Source organism: Oryza brachyantha, chromosome 2 (genome assembly GCF_000231095.2).
Source record: "Oryza brachyantha chromosome 2, ObraRS2, whole genome shotgun sequence".
Lineage (NCBI taxonomy): Eukaryota > Viridiplantae > Streptophyta > Magnoliopsida > Poales > Poaceae > Oryza > Oryza brachyantha.
In genome coordinates, this window is record NC_023164.2 from 22009658 (window position 1) to 22028966 (window position 19309).

The 19309-nt window shown below is 41.7% G+C and overlaps 1 protein-coding gene across 1 annotated transcript; it reads right to left on the reverse strand.

Annotated features, from left to right (window-relative positions):
• Positions 1-2398: 2398 nt before the first annotated feature.
• Positions 2399-6343, reverse strand: LOC121053593 (dof zinc finger protein DOF3.2-like). The gene is made up of 2 exons (XM_040521166.1): positions 5875-6343; positions 2399-3628 (listed from the first exon to the last, which is right to left on the reverse strand). The coding sequence occupies exons 1-2, from the start codon at positions 5926-5928 to the stop codon at positions 2792-2794; spliced, it is 891 nt and encodes a 296-aa protein (XP_040377100.1). The 5' UTR covers positions 5929-6343; the 3' UTR covers positions 2399-2791.
• Between the last annotated feature and the right edge of the window lie 12966 nt (positions 6344-19309).

Consider the following 19309-nt stretch of genomic DNA (forward strand, 5'->3'; position numbering starts at 1 on the left):
GTCGGTTTTCTTCTGTCGGGTGATATCAGCAATTCAGCAAGCAGCCAATCTGTCATCGTCCAGGATGGAAGGTGCATTTTTCAAAGCATCAGACTGTCACAGCTGATCTCCTTCGCCGGATTGGTGAGCTGCAGGAAACAATAAGAGTCATTCTTCAAATTGATGTCAGTGTTGCTGACTTGCTGTTCATAATGTTCCTTCCTTGCTGCTGCACAACACACCAATACAGCGACAAGTAAAGTGGTAGTACCTGTCAAATGCTCAAGCTGGAGAGCCGTTGCTAGTGGCTACTACGGAGTGTCGGGGTGCAATCTCTTGGCCAACAATATGCACTTCAGCACTCGGTGAAAAAGCAGAGAAGAGATATTATCACAGATACAACACTTGTTGTTGTTGTTGTTGACAGGTGGCACCAAGACTTTTTACGTTGTTACGGGAGTTGTCACAAAGGTTGAGGCGACGATTGTTCTTTTCAGCTAGACGTGTTTCAAGACATCTGCTTCTCTCAAACGCAAGAGTTCGTACGCAAAGTGAGATGAAGAAATTGACACTGGCAATTCATCTTGCAGCCAAAAAGTTGCACAGCCTGCTAGTAGCAAATCGCAGGCAAATTTTCAGCACCCAGTGTATGAGTGTACCACAATGGACACACAGTCAGTCACACAACTTTCTATTTGCCCATCCTGTTGAAAGCTGACTGGCATTATTATATTATTTGTTTTGTGTAGAGAAATGCTAAATGTCCTGGTAGGCTGGTACAAATTACAAACTGGTGGTTCCATTGGTTTGGTTTTTTCATGTATTTGATATGCATGCTGCAACTAATAGGTACTGAAATCACTTCAGATTTGATATGCATTGTTTCCTTCTTCCGATGGGTGCAGTCAAGAATAGTATGATGCACTGTGCAATCCATACTAACTTTTCTATAGATCATCTAATAACCTTTTAGTCATTGCGTAATCCATCATCATTATATTGTATTTGTTGTCCTCTGTAGCAAATAATATTGCTCATACAAGTGAAATATCATTGTCTTTTGGAGCTTTAGTAGTGTTATCTGGTTGGCCGTGTTTATTCTACGCTCTGTGTGGTTTAAAGCTTCAATCTCACTGTATGTTATTTTAGCTTATCCTTCTCTAAGCCTCTTTTCAGGATGCATTGCGCTATTGCATCAAAAATGAGACTTTAGCCATACATCACAGACGGCACTCCTATCAGCATCAACAAGCTCATCCACCTTGAATCCAACCTACAAAATGCACACTCCAGGATCACCAATTGATGTGTGTATTGTGTATTTTCAACTAGCTCTTGGATCTGGTAAGCGACGCATGCACGGTTGTATGTACTAGCTCATATCACTATATGAGATGCTTCAGGAATTGATCTTTTCAAATTCACAAGCTACATTTGCAGGTACTCCAGACAAAAGCAAATATTTTCAGCTTCGATACAATACCAACTGAAGCCAAGCAGTAGGGTATCTCTACAGCAACACGACTTCTTTAGAAATCAAGGTGAGTCTTTGACCATGACCGACCAACACCGTGGGCCTCCCTACTCATCTTTCTTGGCTGCCCTTATATGCTATTTTCAGCAGTTCCTGACTTTTTTAAGGAAATGTTATTGTACAAGCTTATTCTCATTTTTTTCTTTATTTTTTTCATGCACGTTTCAGGACGGTATTTTTTAAAAAAATGTTTCTATATAAAAGTTTATCTCATATTTCTATGGTAGATTTTCAATTTTATAGTAGTTTATTTTATCGTTTATAGGATTAAATAGTTATCAAAAAATCAAAAAAAATCTTACCTGTTTCGTTGAGAAAGAACACAGTATAAAGTTGTCTGTTTAGTCATTTTTACATCATTATCTCACGATGTAATAACTGGTCATCATGATGAGTCATTTTTGCGTGGGCGAGAGAGTACTAACTTAACTTAGGGGGTGTTTGTTGTTTGGACATTTATTATAAATAGTAAACGTAGTCTATTAATAAAACTCATTCATAATCTTGAACTAATTCGCGAGACGAATCTAATGAGCCTAATTAATCCATAATTAACCTATGTGATGCTACGGCAAACATTTGCTAATTATGGATTAATTAGGCTCAAAAAATTCGTCTCGCGTATTAGCTCTCATTTATAAAATTAATTTTTTTATTAGTCTATATTTAATACTTTAAATTAGTGTCTAAATATCCGATGTGACATGATCTAAACAATCCCCCGTTAGTACTCCCATCTAGAACACTTCGACTTTTTAGTTCTATTAAAGTAACATGCATCTATCAATCTGGCGGAGCCAGAACTGTCACTGCTAGTCGCTATTGTCACACTGTCATTGTAAAGCTGGAAGGGTAGAAAACATTGCCAGATGCTAGCTAAAATTCTGCACTGAATCATTTGTTTATGCCAGATACAAAATTCTTCGTACTGTCATGCCTGTTTGATTTTTTTTTTGTTTCCCACACAACATAGAAAAAAATACTTATGAAACTGAACATGTAGAACAAATTTATAATCTCTAGCAAGCCAGCATCGTGTTTAACAGAACCATGCACGACAGTTTGGATGAACTGGAACAACAGCAGAACATCACCAGGACTTGGAAAACGATGAAGATAAACAGGTAATAACCATGCTTGAGAAGATGGAAAACAGCAGCAAGAAATTAAAGCCAAACAATTCTACGTAGTCATACTTGTTAATGCTATTAGCAAACCGCTAATGTTTGCAGATTGCAGCGGCGACGTGCATGTGTCCCTTCGCACGCTCAGCCTCTCTCAGATGGCAGCGGAAGAGCCATGGTGATGGTGGGCGCCGCTGATCATGCCGCTCCACAGGCCCAGCCCGCTCAGCGAGCTGATGGAGCTCTCCGGCGCCGCGCGGCTCGCCTCGCCGCACCACTCGAGCGACAGCAACCTCTCCGCCGCCGCCGGCTTCACCTCGACGGCATCGTGCTCCGCCCGCCCAGCGCCGAACGGCAGCGCCAGATGCTCGCCGAGGCCAGCCGCGTACCGGAGCGCGCTCAGTGCATGGTACTCCGCGCCGCCGCCGGCGGCAATGCCCATCATGCCGGCACCCATGAACTGCGCCTCCGAGCCCGCGCTATCCAGCGCCCCGGGCGACCCACCGGAGCCCAAGAAGACGGGGTCGTACTGCTTCCAGTCTAAGAGGCCGAGGCTGCAGAGCGGGTCGGCCGCGGTCGGCGGCGGCGCCGGCGCCAGCTGATGCTGCATTCCGGAGAAGGAAAGGTGGAGGCCGGTCTCCATGTGCCGGCCTTGCAGCGCCGCCGCCACGGCGGGGCCGGGCGCGGCCTTCTTGGGCGGCGCGCGCTTGTTCTTGCGGCAGCCGCCGCCGACGGGGACGTTCCGGAGCGAGCCGCCCTTGGTCCAGTAGCGGCGGCACGTCTTGCAGAAGTAACGCGGCTGCGAGAGGCTGTAGTTGTTGTAGTAGCAGAACTTGGTGTGCGTCGACTCGCAGCGCGGGCACTTGAGCGGCTGGTCGTGCTGGGGGCGCAGCCGGCGGTCCGCCGCCGCTTGCATCGGCGCCCGCGGGCACGCGATCAGCTCTCCCGACGGCGACGACGACCCCATCCCGTGCTCCTCGGGGACGATGCCCTGAAAACAAAACAACCAGACGCCATGTCATCCACCGTAACGTAAATACGTGCATGATCCGTAATCATCAGGCCGTGACGGAGATATCAAGTGGAAGCCTCGGAATGCGCGAAAGGGTTTCGTCGTCGCTGCATGCATGGTCCCATGCATGGAATGGAAGATGTTGTCTAGGGTTTCCCAGAGCTAGCAGCCGGCCTAAAGTACAAACTGCAACAATGCATAGCTTAGGCCATCATCAATGCAAGTTTTATAAGCACAATTACCTAGAGTGGTATGTCATCTTAACAGTTTGAAACTAAGATAAAACATCACTCTCTTAATGCATATTGTTGTTTACTAGGTTACATGTAAGACATAAGGTGTCTATGTAATAAAAGGTTTTATCTCTATAAAACTAATTCCATCTCTCTCTTTATTAATATTTTATCACATCATCAAACATGTATACATGACAACCTATTTATTGCCTATGAAACTCTCACTGAAACTGGTTTTATGATGGAGGCATCAAGTTGGATTAAAGCATAGATTTGGGCTCGATCCTAGGGCAGACCGTCCTTTAGATTCACATCGATCTCACTTGGGTCTGTTTGTCTTTACATCACGTGCTAAAGGTACAGCAAATATATGTGATTTTTGCATTGGTGATAGGGCCCAATTGTACTTGTCTTGATCTCTTAATCACTTCCGTGAATTTGATCGATATGATTACATGTACGCTAGACCCGTAGGGAGATGCAACAATATGGCAGCATGCATTGTGTCGTTAATTTGTTGCTAGTCTAGCTATATACTCCTATCACCTATACTATGAGCTTAATTAGTTCTTCAGCATGTACAGTACGTACTGGCAGGCCTTGTAAGCTAAACAATAAATAATGCTTAACATTCTTCATGTTCCTTCGCACATGCCACCTAATTGTTGTTTTGTTTAATGAGCAAATCAGGAGATACCATTTTTTTATATAAAAATTGGTACCTCCTAGTACCTAAGATACTAAATTTTATATTAAAATTTTGATACCTTTTGATGTATTCTTAAGGACTGTAAAATTGCTCTTATTTAATTTGTCTCTCTTATTTATATATTTTGAATAGATCGATGTAGCTTAGCCATATTCTAAGTTAAATTAAAATTTAACAGATCATACGATCAAACCGTACTTGTTTGAATCTCTTTTAGCCTATGTTATTGCTTTTGCTTGCAGTGCCAGAATCTTTAAGATCAGACACTTTCCACGGTTTCTCGAAATGGATATCAATGTCAGTTGGCACATATATATTACACTATTTCACTGCTATTTTGCTATTGTAGTAGTGTTTTCATCCGGAAGGTTTATGCATGATTAATATTATACTGTTCGCAATAGATTTGCCATGGATATACTTCAAACAGTAGTTCTAGTTCGCATGCATAGGTAGATTAATTATGAGAACAGATACCCAACAGTGCTACGAATTGTAACTAAAGGCGAATTGAGATACTGCATGCAAGGTCGGTTGTAAAATCTTTGTGGAATAAAAGAGAAGGAATGAAAACACAAAACAAAACCGTGGACTGCCCTAAAAACGTTGGAGTAAATATTCGTTAATTAAAACAACGGACATAAAACAACCAAACAACGTGTGGAGCGAATGCACAGCGTTAGCTATCCTAGCTGGAAACAGCAGATATATATATATATATATATATATATATATATATATATATATATATATATATATATATATATATATATATATATATGCGATAATTTCAACACTAGAATCCGATCGATTAATCAAAATTCGGATGAGATACTGGTGTCATGATTCAAGGTGTACAACGTAGTTAAATCATCTGTATCAAATAAGGAGATCGATACAGATCCAATACTTGAGCGGTCATTTTTTTTTGTTTAATTCTTGCTCTGGATATCGATTTAGTTAATTAGCATGCATATACTTATGACATATATGACCAACTACTCAAGTTTGTCCTATGGAGAAACTATATGCATGAAAATCGCTAGCTAGCTAGCTAGATAACGATCGACGCATCGATCTGACCATTTGAAATCTTAACACGGGCAATAAGTAAAATGTAATAAATATGCTTTTTTTTTAAGAACATGGGAATTGGAGAGGCAGCCAGCGATATATACTCATACTACAGCTGCTATGCAGTTATATATGTACACACTTGAACGCGAGACTGCATGCATCGATGCGAAATCGAGTGCACAGTTGGGAGAAAACGTACATACCTTGAGCCAGTCGGAGTCCATGCAAATATGCATCGGGGGAGCTCCTGCCATCATCGATCGCCGCCTCTTTCCTCTAGCTATATATCTGCCGTCGTGCTGTTCTGCCGAATCAAAGTTACGTTCAAGCAAAGAAAAACCTATACGTAGATTAGATAGATGATACTCCTGCGACTATCTCTGCCGGGTGATTAACTAACACTACTCCATGCGATGCACTAGGATTGTCGACGAATAATCGAAGGATAGACGACGGAACACAATTAGCACAATAAGAGAGCTCGGACTAATCGATGGATCTAGCTAGTAAGAAGAACATAGCAACAACAACAAGAAGAAGCTAGCTAGCTAGGTAGCCATGGAGGCGCTGGATACTGGATAATGAAGAAGTCAGTGGAGGTAGAAGGGAAGAGAGGAGGAGAGGAGCTAGCTAGTCGGACGATGTGATGCGGGGGTTGGTGATCGACTCGGTGGTGGTGGAGGTGGGAGATGTGAACGAGGGAGATGTGAATAAGAAGGGGAGGGAAAGCTGGCATGGCCAAAGGCGGAAGAGAGAGAGAGGGCGCGATACAGGGGATCACCACCAGTTCACTGCTCGTACTCGCAGCTGCTGGCTGGCCCACGCTGTCGGGAAAGACCGAGAGCCAGCTTAAGCTAGACAAATACGCATACGATACGCATACGCATCAGCGTGGGGACACGGCGCGGAGGAGGCAGTGGCGGACGGCCGGCGTGCCCGCCTAGCTAAATGCTACGGTAGCCAAGCTCGTCGGCTTCCCCGTCCGCGACGCGAGTGGGTAGGGTACGTATACGTACGTGAGGCCCACGCGGCTCGCGGCCCGAGACGGACGGCCGGCCAGCCAGCTCGCTCTCGTTCGTTCGGCGCCCCGGCCGTTGGCCTACGTACGCAGTAGTGGTGGTGGTGGTGGTGGTGTGTCGTTGGTGTTGCAGCAGCGCGCGCGACGTACGCGTGCGTGAGTGACCGACGATGCATTCTTTGGCCGACCGACCGGGCGGGGGCGGCTGTGTGCCGGGGGGTGGGTGGTCCAAGTTTATGCATGGCTGCTGCATGCTCGCTGGAGCCGCGCGTTTCCCAGGTGAATACGGCGCCGCGCGCAGTAAATTTCTCCGGTTTCGTCGACCGAGTGGCCCTTCGCTCGGCGTTAGGACTTCGCTTGAAACTTAAAACTAAAAAAAAAAAAAAACTAGTACTCCGCCGAATGTTTTGGTGATCGACGAAGAAAACAAATTCAAGTTGAAAAGCGTCAGATAATTGGAAAGATAACAAGTGATGACGTACGAACTGGAGAGATGCATCCGCCGAATGTAGCGTGAAGTGTGTTATGGGTCGTGTCAATTGGCTGCGCAGCTCCACCGAACCGAGCCGATACCTCGGTCAAACAATTTGCTTGTATGTACACACTGTACAGCAGTCTAACCTCGTAATCTTTATCACGATGTGTTATATTTAGCTTAGTTGAGAGGCCAACGTGGCAGGTATACATGCGTGGCCATGACGACACCAGAAGCCACGTGGAATATTTTGGTCCTCGTGAAAAAGGGAAGGTGAGAAAACCGAAAGCTCACTCCAATTGGGACCCATGTAATGTTCTTCTTGACTCGATCGGGCCCTCTTTTTATTTTTTTCATCGTCGTATTATTTTCCCACAAGCTGCTTAAAATACACCGAAAAAATTTTGGTCGAAAAGTCACTGTGTTGACAAAGAAGGTTCTCCAAAGATGGGCACTGTTGTATCTCTCTTTCCTAGCTATTCGCTCACTTTGATTTGTTTTTAACCATCAAGCTACTTGTGCTAAAACCAACCAAACATTTGTAAACCAATTTACAAAAGTAGGGGGAAAAAGGGCCTAAACGCAGGTGCTCAATTTAACACCAACGTGGGGTCTTCTAAATAAATAGCAAAACTATCCACTCATCCAACATTCCAATGTGAAAGTGTCTCAACACAAAATTCTGGTTTTTTTTCTTTGCTATTGATTATCATCACTCTTCAGATCAGATGTGTCAGCCTTAGGCCATGAAACTAACCGTATCAATCACCAGAAATTACAGAGCATGAGAAAAAGGAAGAGTACATTATCCATTTCAGGGAGCCTGCTCAACAACACTGTAATTGTACAGTACTGTAATTTCTTTATGCGCGTAAAGTACGGGAATACGGATTCCTAGTCTACGTACGCACAACCGGGTAAGGATTTTTTTTTTTTGGGTCGTTCAAAAGCATGTTTTTGGGGGGTCGAAAGGCATGTGATTGCAAAGAAGAGACAAGGATAGCAGAGCCGAAGCATCTCTCCCTGTCTTTGCTCCCCCCTGCTCCCTTTCTTTCCAGATTCAAAAACCATTGTTTCCTTTGCTTTTCCGACCTCGCCGTCCGCAAGCAAGGTATCTATTCCCCGTTCCTATCTCTCGCTCTCATCCTCTGCGGCTGCAGCCTGTGCATGTAGACACATCAGGCTTGGCGTCACTGTGTCAGTCGGTCAGTTGTCTTGGCTCAGCTGCGTGCCACACTGCCACGCACCCAACCCCACTGATCACACTACCTGATCGCTTGCAACATGGCCGTCGCGTGCCGTTTTCTGATTTCTCTTTGCAACACGGACTGGAACACACCTGTAAACTGGCCATGAACACACCTGTAATCTTATGGGAAATGTCCTAAAAAAAATGGAAATCAACTCAGTATCGTCACTCTTACGGATTTTCATAATAGATTTGTCACTGGACCCACCTATCATAGACTCATGAATGACCACATATCATAAACAGTGAGTTCATAGACTCATGAAAGACCACATATCATAAATAGTGAGTAATAAATTTGTTTTGACCGCTCGTAAGAGTGACAAAAAGTTAAATTTCTTCCGTCGAGAGGGCCAAAGTTCATGGGATTGCTGTGAAGTTAACAAATGGAGAAAACCGCTGCGTTTCAACAGACCGTGCTGCCGCGTCGTTTGCGTAATTTCTCGGATGAATCCCGCCGCCGCCGCATGGTTCGAGCGGTCCGCGGCTCGGCGCCGCGCATGGCGTCACAGATGCGCCTAAAACTAAACAGTCGGCAAAACTGCACGGCGGGGGTGAGAGATCTCTCCAGTCGCTATCGGAATTATTTGGAGACGACCTTCGCATGAAAAAAAAACAGTGCTAGTGATGCGACAATAAGTTCTCGAGAAACGACAAAACTTAACGCGTAATGACGTATGGGACTATGGTCGAACTTTTTTTTTTGTCATTATTACGGTAGCAGGGTAGAAAATATAAATCTAACTATGTATATTTATAAATATATTAAATATTTTATTTAAAACTTTAATAAAATATATTTACCAATTAATATATTTTAATATGGTATATTATAAATAAGTTTATCGCAATGTTATATAATTTAATTTTAATTTTATTCTTATAAAATTTTTGTTACCCATATTATCAATATAAAAAAACAGATTCATTATATTCAAAATAACAAATGGCTCACAACTATTAAAAAGTACCCTGAAAATCCTTTTTTTTTAGTCTCGGCTGTTAAAAGTGAATATGGTCAAAGAGCAAATGCTGACACGCTCAGATACACTTATTTCCCGCATAGCTACAGTCGTAGAATGTAGACTGTCACGAATCACGATTAGCATAGGAGAAACCGTGAGCGGTCTTGTGCGACCAGGCACGGTTTGGGGGCGGGGCGCGGCGGCCAGCCATACATACGCCCATACATACCCACCCGTCACCCTGTTGCTGCTCCTATCGCCCGGTTCGCGTGTTCCCGAGCAGACACCGTGGCCTACTGCAACCACACGGCGCCGCGCGCGCGGCGCAGTAGGTCAGGGCGGCGTCCGTCAGGCGTGGCGCGCGTGAGCGTGAGCGTGGCCCGTCGTCTAGATCTGTACGCGCGTCTGCCCGTACTGCAGCATCGGCGTGCTACTGTGTCGGCAGGCCGCGCGCGTGGCGTGAGGGGCGCGCGATCCGTGCCACCCGGTGCCTGCTGCTCCAAACCGAAACAAAAAAAAAAAAACGTACCGCGCGCGTAGCGATCAGCGAGTGCGGCGCCGCGACACACCCACCGGTGCGCCGCGGGTGGCGTGGCCAACCAGACTCGCGTGCTGGCCAGCGACATTGTACTCCTCCGGAGACCGGACCGGAGTCCAGAAGCCAAACCAAGCTTAGCTTCGTACCGCGACAGGGTCGGTGCGGTATGCCGGTGAAGATTAGGCTGGGCCGACCCCGCGGCAGCCGCGCTCCCACAATGTCTTCGCGGAGGGACCCGGCTGGTCGGGTCGCCGGTACGCCGTTCCATCGATCGTGCGCCAGCTGATCGCTGGATCACCTGGCTTGCCTGGCTGGCTAACTTGACGACGATGCGCCGCAGCGGGCGCGTCGTGATCAAACACGGGGTGGTGACGCGCGCACGTGTGCTACGAGATTAAATTCGTTCGGATCTCGTGTCCCACCCCGTGCGTGCTCGGTTGATGGATCCGATCGACCGCGCTAGCAACGTCGGGATGGTTTGGTTGCGAGTCGCTTCACATCTTTGACCCAGAGTATGCGTGTGTCGACCGATTTCATCCGAGATTTTAAAGCACATGTGACACGCATACGATTGCACGAACCATCAAATTCCAGGTGCATAAATAAAGCCGCTTCAGTAAAAACTACCGGTATAGAACTCACGTCTCAACATCGAGGTTGATTATGCTTAGGAGAGAGAAAAACGGGCACACGTTTTTGTCACCTAACCATTGTGTATTTAACCACAAATGACGGAGAATAAACATGTTGCACGGGAAATGACGAGCCGCCGCGGGTCAGGTTCCTGCCGTCCTAATCAAAATCACTGAAACTTTGCAAGATGTAGAAAGAATCAGGTTTAACAGTTGAGGACTAACGCGATTTCAAACTGAGCAGTAATAATAGTGGTATATTTGTCATTGTCCCAATCTGATCGCAATCCATGCCTCCTATCTTGGGCTGGCTCCCTGTCACTGTCTCCGACAAAGCGTGCGCTTTGTGTTGAAATCAAGCCTTAACCTGCTAGATTTTTGTCTCTCCATGAATCTGGATAACAAGTACTCCATTTATTTGTTTTTGTTTCTTTTTTGGGTCTACTTCAAACGTGCGGTTCCTCAATGATTCCTGTAAATTCCTGCGTTTCAATCATTCTGCAGTGTGTAACTGACTCACAATTATTAAATTGTCAACAGTGATCTGATATGCGACCTCCAGCAGTATCCATCGATCACCAACATTTGGTACCATAAGATCCGGTTGCACCTCAATATATGTACTATGACGGGGAAATAAAACATCTTACTCAGATCATTTTCAACGATATCTCTATTTTTGACTTTCTATTTATCTATTTGACTAACTAGACAAAAAGATTTCTCTCCATATTTACTACACATTCTAACAACATCTCTATTTACATCTCTCTAGATACTAATACTTAAACAATATATATAGGGCTCATATGTGGGGTGGGGCTCATGATTAGGAAGACAATTTTGGTTGTCTAATTTTGGCTAGTAGAAAGGGCAGTTTGGATAGCCGAATGTCTTGGTTACCCGGTAGGTATGTCTGTTGGAGCTCGAATTTTTATGAAAATTGCCAAAAGTTAGCTTAGAGAGGCATATAACAACTCTATTGGAGATGCTATAAAATAGGGTTGTGTCGTTCTTAGTGTGTCTGGACAACATAGACAAGAGGATTTTTCTTGGGAACCGTGGAGTACATTTGGCTCCCTTTGATTCAAAAGAAGTTTATAGGAATTTTAGAGGATTTTCTTCCTAAAGGAATTTTTCTACAGAGCCCTTTGAATCAAAGGAATGAACCCTATGAAATTTCTATGGATTGCCTCTTCCTATGTAAATTTTGGAGGAATTATAACAAGAGTACCTCATGAAAAAAAAAATCCTATGAGTCTTTATCTCTTCTTAAATTCCTGTGTTTTTCCTGTGGTCCAATTAAATGGTTATTACTACGTTTTTCCTGTATTTTGCAATCCTCTGTTTTACACTTGTATTCCTGTCAGAATCTTATATTTTTCCTATTCATCTGTTTTTCGATTCCTGCGATTCAAAGGGGCCTTAAGATTAATCAAGTAGCGTTCATAAACTACGGATAAACCAGGAAAAGCTCCTATGAAGTTGCTGCAAACTCCAGAAGCTAGCAAATGGATGATAGATCGTGGAAGAGATGCTGTATCGGCATACACTGTACACTTTGATCACGTATCAGCCCTTATTGTTCAACTCAAATTAAAAACAAGCAAAACAACTTATTAATAATTAAGAATATTTATGTGTTTATATATGCATTATTAGTGATCTAAAACAAAGGACTAAAAACCCTAAAATTAATTCTATATTTAAGTTTTAAAATTCAAATTATAAACACAAACATACATGAAAAATATGAGGCTAATAACAAGATGATCCGGAAGCCTTGTGCATTCTCTAGGGACGGAAAAAAAAACATAAAAGAATACGACCAAACTAATGTACAGTAGTCTTAACAATTTCTAAAATTTATATAGTGATTTTATATAACTTCAAGGGGATTATCGCTTGAGCCCTAGTCCCGATCCCGCCCCTGCCATCTTCCAAATGTAAGTTTTTCATGTGGCAGCTACTCAAAGCAGAGTGTTGACATCGCATATGCTGTGACCAAGAGGGTGGCTAAACGACTACTTCTAGCAATTATACGGTTTTCAAACCTAGAAACTCAAAATCATCTGTTTTTAGTGCAATTTTCACGAGGCACACCAACAGCTCACAAGGGCGCAAGACGTGCACTTACTCGGTACTCCTTAGTACTTTAATAGTTTACTCTATTAACTTTTTAGCAAAGGTTAAACTATTCGTTTTATTAAAAAAATATAAATATGCAAAATACGAGTTACAATTAAAATGCATATTAATAATATAATCACAATAAAATAATAATCACATAAGTTTCTCAAATAAAACAAAGTAAGACGTGGAACAAATCAATGACATCATCTGTAAAAATAAAATAAGGAGGGAGTCCGAGCAACAAAACACAGTCTGACACACAAGTAGATGACACACAAGTAGAGACCAGTCAAATGGAATTAGGCCCCAATCTTTTCAGAATGGGATACAGCATTGGAGAACAAAATGCAGAGGCGCTACTATGCTTGCATTATCCTATGTTTTTGGATGTCTGATCTCCATCAAACGGCTAAAAAATGACGCTGAAGTATAAACGATGAAATGCAGTATATCGGTGTACTGTTAGGGTATTGTTGCGATAGTATTCCGCTATTGTTCTAATACAAATAACTGTAGCGCAAGACTCAAAGCATTCAAACAATGTCCTCTACTGTTACTGCAGAGGACTGGAACATGTTCTTTTCAACCTATTAAACGTGGTCATTTTCAACCCAATAAAATTAGCCACTCCCTTGATATTCGTTAGCACACTTTTTAAAGCGTTAAATGATGTATTTCATACGAAATTTAATAAGTTTTCTAAAAGAATCAAGTAAATAACTATTTTTATTTTTAAATATTTAATTCTAAATTAACCCTATGCTAGCTACATTTCTTGTTTCGCATGAGGGTAATGGGCTAATTGAAAAGGCTGAAAAGAATGCGCCCTAATTGATTAACAGGGCTGCACCAAGAAATGCAAGTTAGATGATCGATATATCCAGTGGCCCAAATTAACTTTCGGCCCAAATATCGAGTGGTCACGGGCTCACGGCAACGACGAGCTCCGCGACGCCATGTTCGATCTCCCCGACGCGCGAGTGCGATGAGCAGCGGCAGCCGGCAGGCGCTCCACTTCAACGACGCGGGCGCCGCGCCCATGGTGTCATCGTCCCCTTCAAGCGAGCCGCTTGACGGGGCCGTGCACATGCCACGCCTCCATGGCTTCTGCTGTTTTGTGCCCTAATTTCCTCGCCGCTCTGCTGGATCGGAACGCTCTCCGAGCTCTCTCCCGGCTCTCACCACGCTCTCTTGCCCGGCCACCGCGCCACACGGTCTGCCGTTTTGCATAAGAGACCTGTTTTCGTAGCGATCCTGATTATCTGTTCAATGCTATTACAAAAGACAAAAGAGGTTATCTTTTGGCTTTTCCTTGACATATTTATAAACGAAAAGTAATTTATTAATAAAAATTTTTATATACGTGTTCATACTAAACTAAAATACAAGGTTGAAAAATAAAATATAATAAAAACCTCAAAATTAACTTTAAACTTAAGATTTAACATTTAAATTTTGTCATATAAATATAAGCATAAGCCAAAAGACATGGTGAAAATAAGCCAAAAGACATGGTGAAAATAGTAGTGGACCGTCAATATCATCGGTACTTTTTAAGTAAGTCACTATATCAGGACAACACATACGAATACTAAGTCACTATATCACGACAACACATATGAATACTTTAGCTGTTTTTTTCTAGCTCCAAAAATTAATTTTCTAAGTATGGTATATATATTTCTGAGTTTTCAGATGAAATATCATTTTGTGTATTTTATTAATACAGTAGCACACTTGCAACCTCATCTCTTTGCTTTTGATTATTCTTATAACCCAGAATTTGAATTGTCAATATAAAATTTGGAGATTTTGGAGGGTTTTATCGTAGTTTATTTTTTAGCCTTGACTTTTATATCATTACGAGCACATATATAAAACTTTTAGTCATAAACTATTTTTTATTTATAAATATATTATTTCACTTTTTTTTGAAAAAGCCGAACAATCACCCCCAATACTATCTTGTTTCAACTAATTAAAAATATTTTTTCAATAATTGCTATTTTTAATCGTGTTGCAAAGAACATATATTTAGCATATAAAATAATAGAAAAAGCCGACAGTTCGTTCTCTCATGGTAGAAAATCCTACATTAATTAAAAACTAAAACGTAGGATGTGTACATACAAGGTATGCTCAATAAATAAAGAGATCCTAGTTGGACTCCTGTTTGACTCCTATATCAACCCGGCTGATTCCTGACAAGTGACAACTATCGAGTAGAAGTGTCCGCAACATACGGTAACTGAAAATTTAACTTAAATGCATAGAGTATATTAAATTGATTATGTTTTTATTGGCATTAAACGACATAGTCAATCTCTCTACTATCAATTTAAAAGTAGCTTAAAAAATACACAAGTTTATTTTGGATGCACGGAAAATTTTGTACTAATAAAAACAATAAATTAAGGGCCACTGTTTGGCTCATTGAGGGGAAAAGCGAAACAATATATTTGCAAATGAAAAATAATTTATGAATAATTTTTATATGTATGTTCTTATATATCTAAAGCAAAGGTTGCAAAATAAAATACGGTGAAAAAACCTTAAAATCAACTCCAAATTTAAGGTTAAAAAATCTAAATTTTATCTTATAAGCATAAGCAAAAGTGAAAAGATGAAACTATTATGCACATCGAAACCAATTGGAAGTACATCGGTGTATACTTAAAAACAATAGTTGTATATAAAAAATATATAATTTGTACATATGTAAGCATATAAGAAAATAGTTGTGCATAAAATCTAATCTTACTTTCAAAACATACTGTATATAAAATAGACCACGAACATAAGAGGTATATCAAATTTAATTTAGAGTGAAGTGTACCAGCGGTCTCTAAACTTGTGTGTATGTGTCGTCTAGGTCACTGAACTCTCAAAATGCATTTTTAGGTCCCCGAACTTGTCTGGGGTGTCATATAGGTCCAAACGAGCCCCGACCCGCTCCATCCGTTGACGTGCCATGCCACGGTGGCGTCTATGTGGCGCTGACATCGCCCGGCCACCACCCGCGTTGTCACGGGCCAGCTATCTCCCACTCGGGCGCACACACATGTGAGAAGAGAACGAGGTAACACAACAAAGGAGTGGAGGAATCGAGAAAAGAATAAGGAGAGATACTGACATGTGGGACATACATGGCCCCACAAACACGTAGGCGTCACCATGTCATGCCACATCAGCGGATGGAGCGGGTCGAAGCCCGTTTGGACCTATATGACACCCTAAACAAGTTCGGGGACTCAAAAATGCATTTTGAGAGTTTAGTGACCTAGATGACACATGCATACAAGTTTATGGACCGCTGGTGCACTTCACTCTTTAATTTAACTAGCACGCACAAAACTACCGTGAACCTCAGATTTGAAACAAGCCATCATGTTCGCTCTAGAGACTAGTAGTAATTATAATGTTAATAGAAGAGCATTAAAAGGACACCATTAGATCATGGTAAGTCTATATTTTGATAGTTGATATCTAATAAATATATGTTGGATCGAATCATGTATTGATATATAGCTAATACTAGTATATATGCAATGCAATCAATAATTTACTTAAATGCCCTGCTGAAACAGAAGAGGGATTAGAGTAGGTCATGGGTTTAGAGTTGGATACATTCAAAATAGCATGCATACGTACGTAAATGAAAAGACCAAAACAATATCCACACATGTGGATCAACGAGACAAACCAATGCACCAGATCAAAATGAAAAGAAAAAAAAAACAGAACAGTAAATTAAAGGAAAAAAAAAGGTCTGATAGGCTTTAGAAAGGTCTCCGTATAGTAATCATAATAGCGGCCGTGACATCGTAAATTGTAAAGCATTTGTATCCATATAGAACTCTTTTCTGACACAAATATTTGCTGACCAGAAAATTTTGGTAGATGAACTCGTAAACTGAATATTGGTTTAAATGAGGCAGAGAAATGTTTTCAAAAGGGAAAATAACGAGCATCATCAGCATGCTACGTTGACAAGCAAATGCAACAGTTCCATACGTAGTAAGCACCCGTACCTCTCTGGCCAATCCAGATCCGATGCCGGTGTAGTATTAGAGCAAATTCTTCGATAATATAACTAACTACTGACTCTAATTTATTTATAGTCAATCTAATAGCCAATTCATACACTATCTACCTACAAAATACATAATAACATGTCTCACATATTATACACACATTGTATCTTATAGTCCGCACTGCAGCTGGCTACAAATCTATAGCTCACTGCTCTTTTCTATACTCTCTTATCTCGTTAAAATATGTTTATAGCTAGTTTATAATCTGCTGATGTACCTATCTAATTCGTCAATATAATAGCTAATTCATACAATAGCTACCTACAAAACATATACTACATGTCTCATCTGCCATACATACACTGTCTTAAAGTTCGTACTGCAGCTAGCTATAAATCTGTAGTTAACTGCTCCTATCTCTCATTGACTTATAGTCTGCTATTGTACTAGCTCTAAACTAAACGGTATAGATGAACCAGGTACTGCAGCAAAAAAGTCAGGGGAACGAAGTATTGTCCATATTACTATGGAGTGGTAACTGTAGCTATAAATCCTTAGCGTTGATCATTAGAATGAATGACTGAAAATACATCCAGTCCTCTAAGGGCATTCATAGTGCCGTGTAGCCCTATCAAACACCTCTAAAATCTAACTAGGATGAAGTTACAGTCCTTTTCCACAATACATGTGTCCCTAGATACTGCTATAATCTTATATGTCAGTACCTCCAGTTTTACATTTTAGTCCTTATATGTTTTCTATTTACTTATCAGTTTTAAACATCAGAATAAACCCTGAAAATTAGAAACTAACATTAAAGTTCTCTCTCTACTCCTCTCCTCTTCTCCCACCGACGCTCTCTCTCCCCTTCCCATCCCATGTACGGCGACAGGCGGCCACCGGCGTGCTCCACAGGCTCCGACGAGAGAGGGCGGGCGCAGGCGGGTGCGGGCAGGCTCCGTCGAGCGCGGGTGGGCGTCGGCCGCGCCGATCGACACCGGCGCCGTGGATCGACGCGGGCGGCCATCGGCAAGCTCTGGCGGGCGCGGATCGACGTGGGAAGCCATCGACGAGCTCTGGCGAACGCAGATCGGGCACGAAGGATGCGCAGATTTGAGCGGACGTTGGGGCTCACGCCGGGGCGAGCGGACGTGAATACGTGACACCACGGTTACTTGTCCTTGCCCTGCGCCCTCCGCAGCACGGTTACGTGTGCTCGCCCCTCTACAAGACGCGTGAAGCCTAGTGAGGGTACGCACTTCATCCTCTCTCTCCGTCCCGTCGACCAACAGCGGACGTGGCGTGGCGAGATTACTCGCCACGTCCGCCGCAGCGTGAATGGCCTAAGTTGCAGTCGTAGTATCCCATCTCAATCCCTCTTCGGCGAGCTGAGCGACGTGCAGGTGCAGGTCCCTTATTTTAGTTTAGGACTAGCCAGTTTGTCTGGTCAGTAGCGACAACCAATCTAAAGAAGCACATCACCAGTGTACCATTCTACCAACGAGCCACCACCAATCCCATTCCAGGCTTGAGCATCTTCCAAGCAAAATGTCAGAAGGCAAAGCTCCATTCATGTTTTATACTCCCTCACTCTCAAAATAAAGTTATTTATACTATTTACTATTTGTTCTAAAATAAAACTATTTCTTCACCTGCCTCGTAATTTCAACTAATCATAGTCATTTTCTCATGTAGTTCTTTTCTCAACTAATCAAAAATTGTTCAATATGTATACATATTTTTCTTAGTTCCTATACTCAACCGGAGTCATCTGTTCGTTTTTTAAAAAAAACAAATGATATATTTACAAACGTAAAATAATTTGTGAATAATTTTTTATATAATTGTTCATAGCAATATAAAAGTCAAAGAAAAAAATACACTTCAATAAAAAAACGCTTAAAATCAACTTCAAATTTAAAGTTGAAAATTTAAAATTTAGCTTATAGACATAAGAAAAAGGCGGATGAACTTTAAAAAATACCTAATACTAGGGCAGTGTTCGCCCCGGATAAGTTAACTTATCTCTCTTATTTTCCGCATGCATGCTTCCTAAACTGCTAAACGATATACTTTTTGCAAAAAAATTTTTAGGAAAGTTGTTTAAAAAATTATATTAATCTATTTTGTATTTTTAAATAATTAATAATTAATTAATCATGTGCTAATCTATTACTACGTTCCGGATAAATTAACTTACAACCCCTCTCCGAACGTGGCCTACCTCCGTCCTATAATAAATTTATTTTTTGATTTCTATGTCCAATGTTTGCTCATTCGTGTTATTTGAAAAATTTATAAAAAACTTGAAAAAATTAGTCACGCATAAAGTATTATTCATGTTTTAACATATAGTAATAATAAAAATATTAATCGCAAAAAAATTCAAATAAAATAAAAGAATCAAAACATAATATTAAAAATCTAAAAAATGAATTTAATACGAACGAAGGTAACGGAGCAGTACATTTTAATACCGGTGAAGTACGTTTAGAGCAGGTACAATAGCAGCCTATAAGACAGCTATAAACATATTTTAAAGAGATAAAAGAAAAGAAAAAAAAAAGATGTGAGCTACTAATTTGCAGTCAACT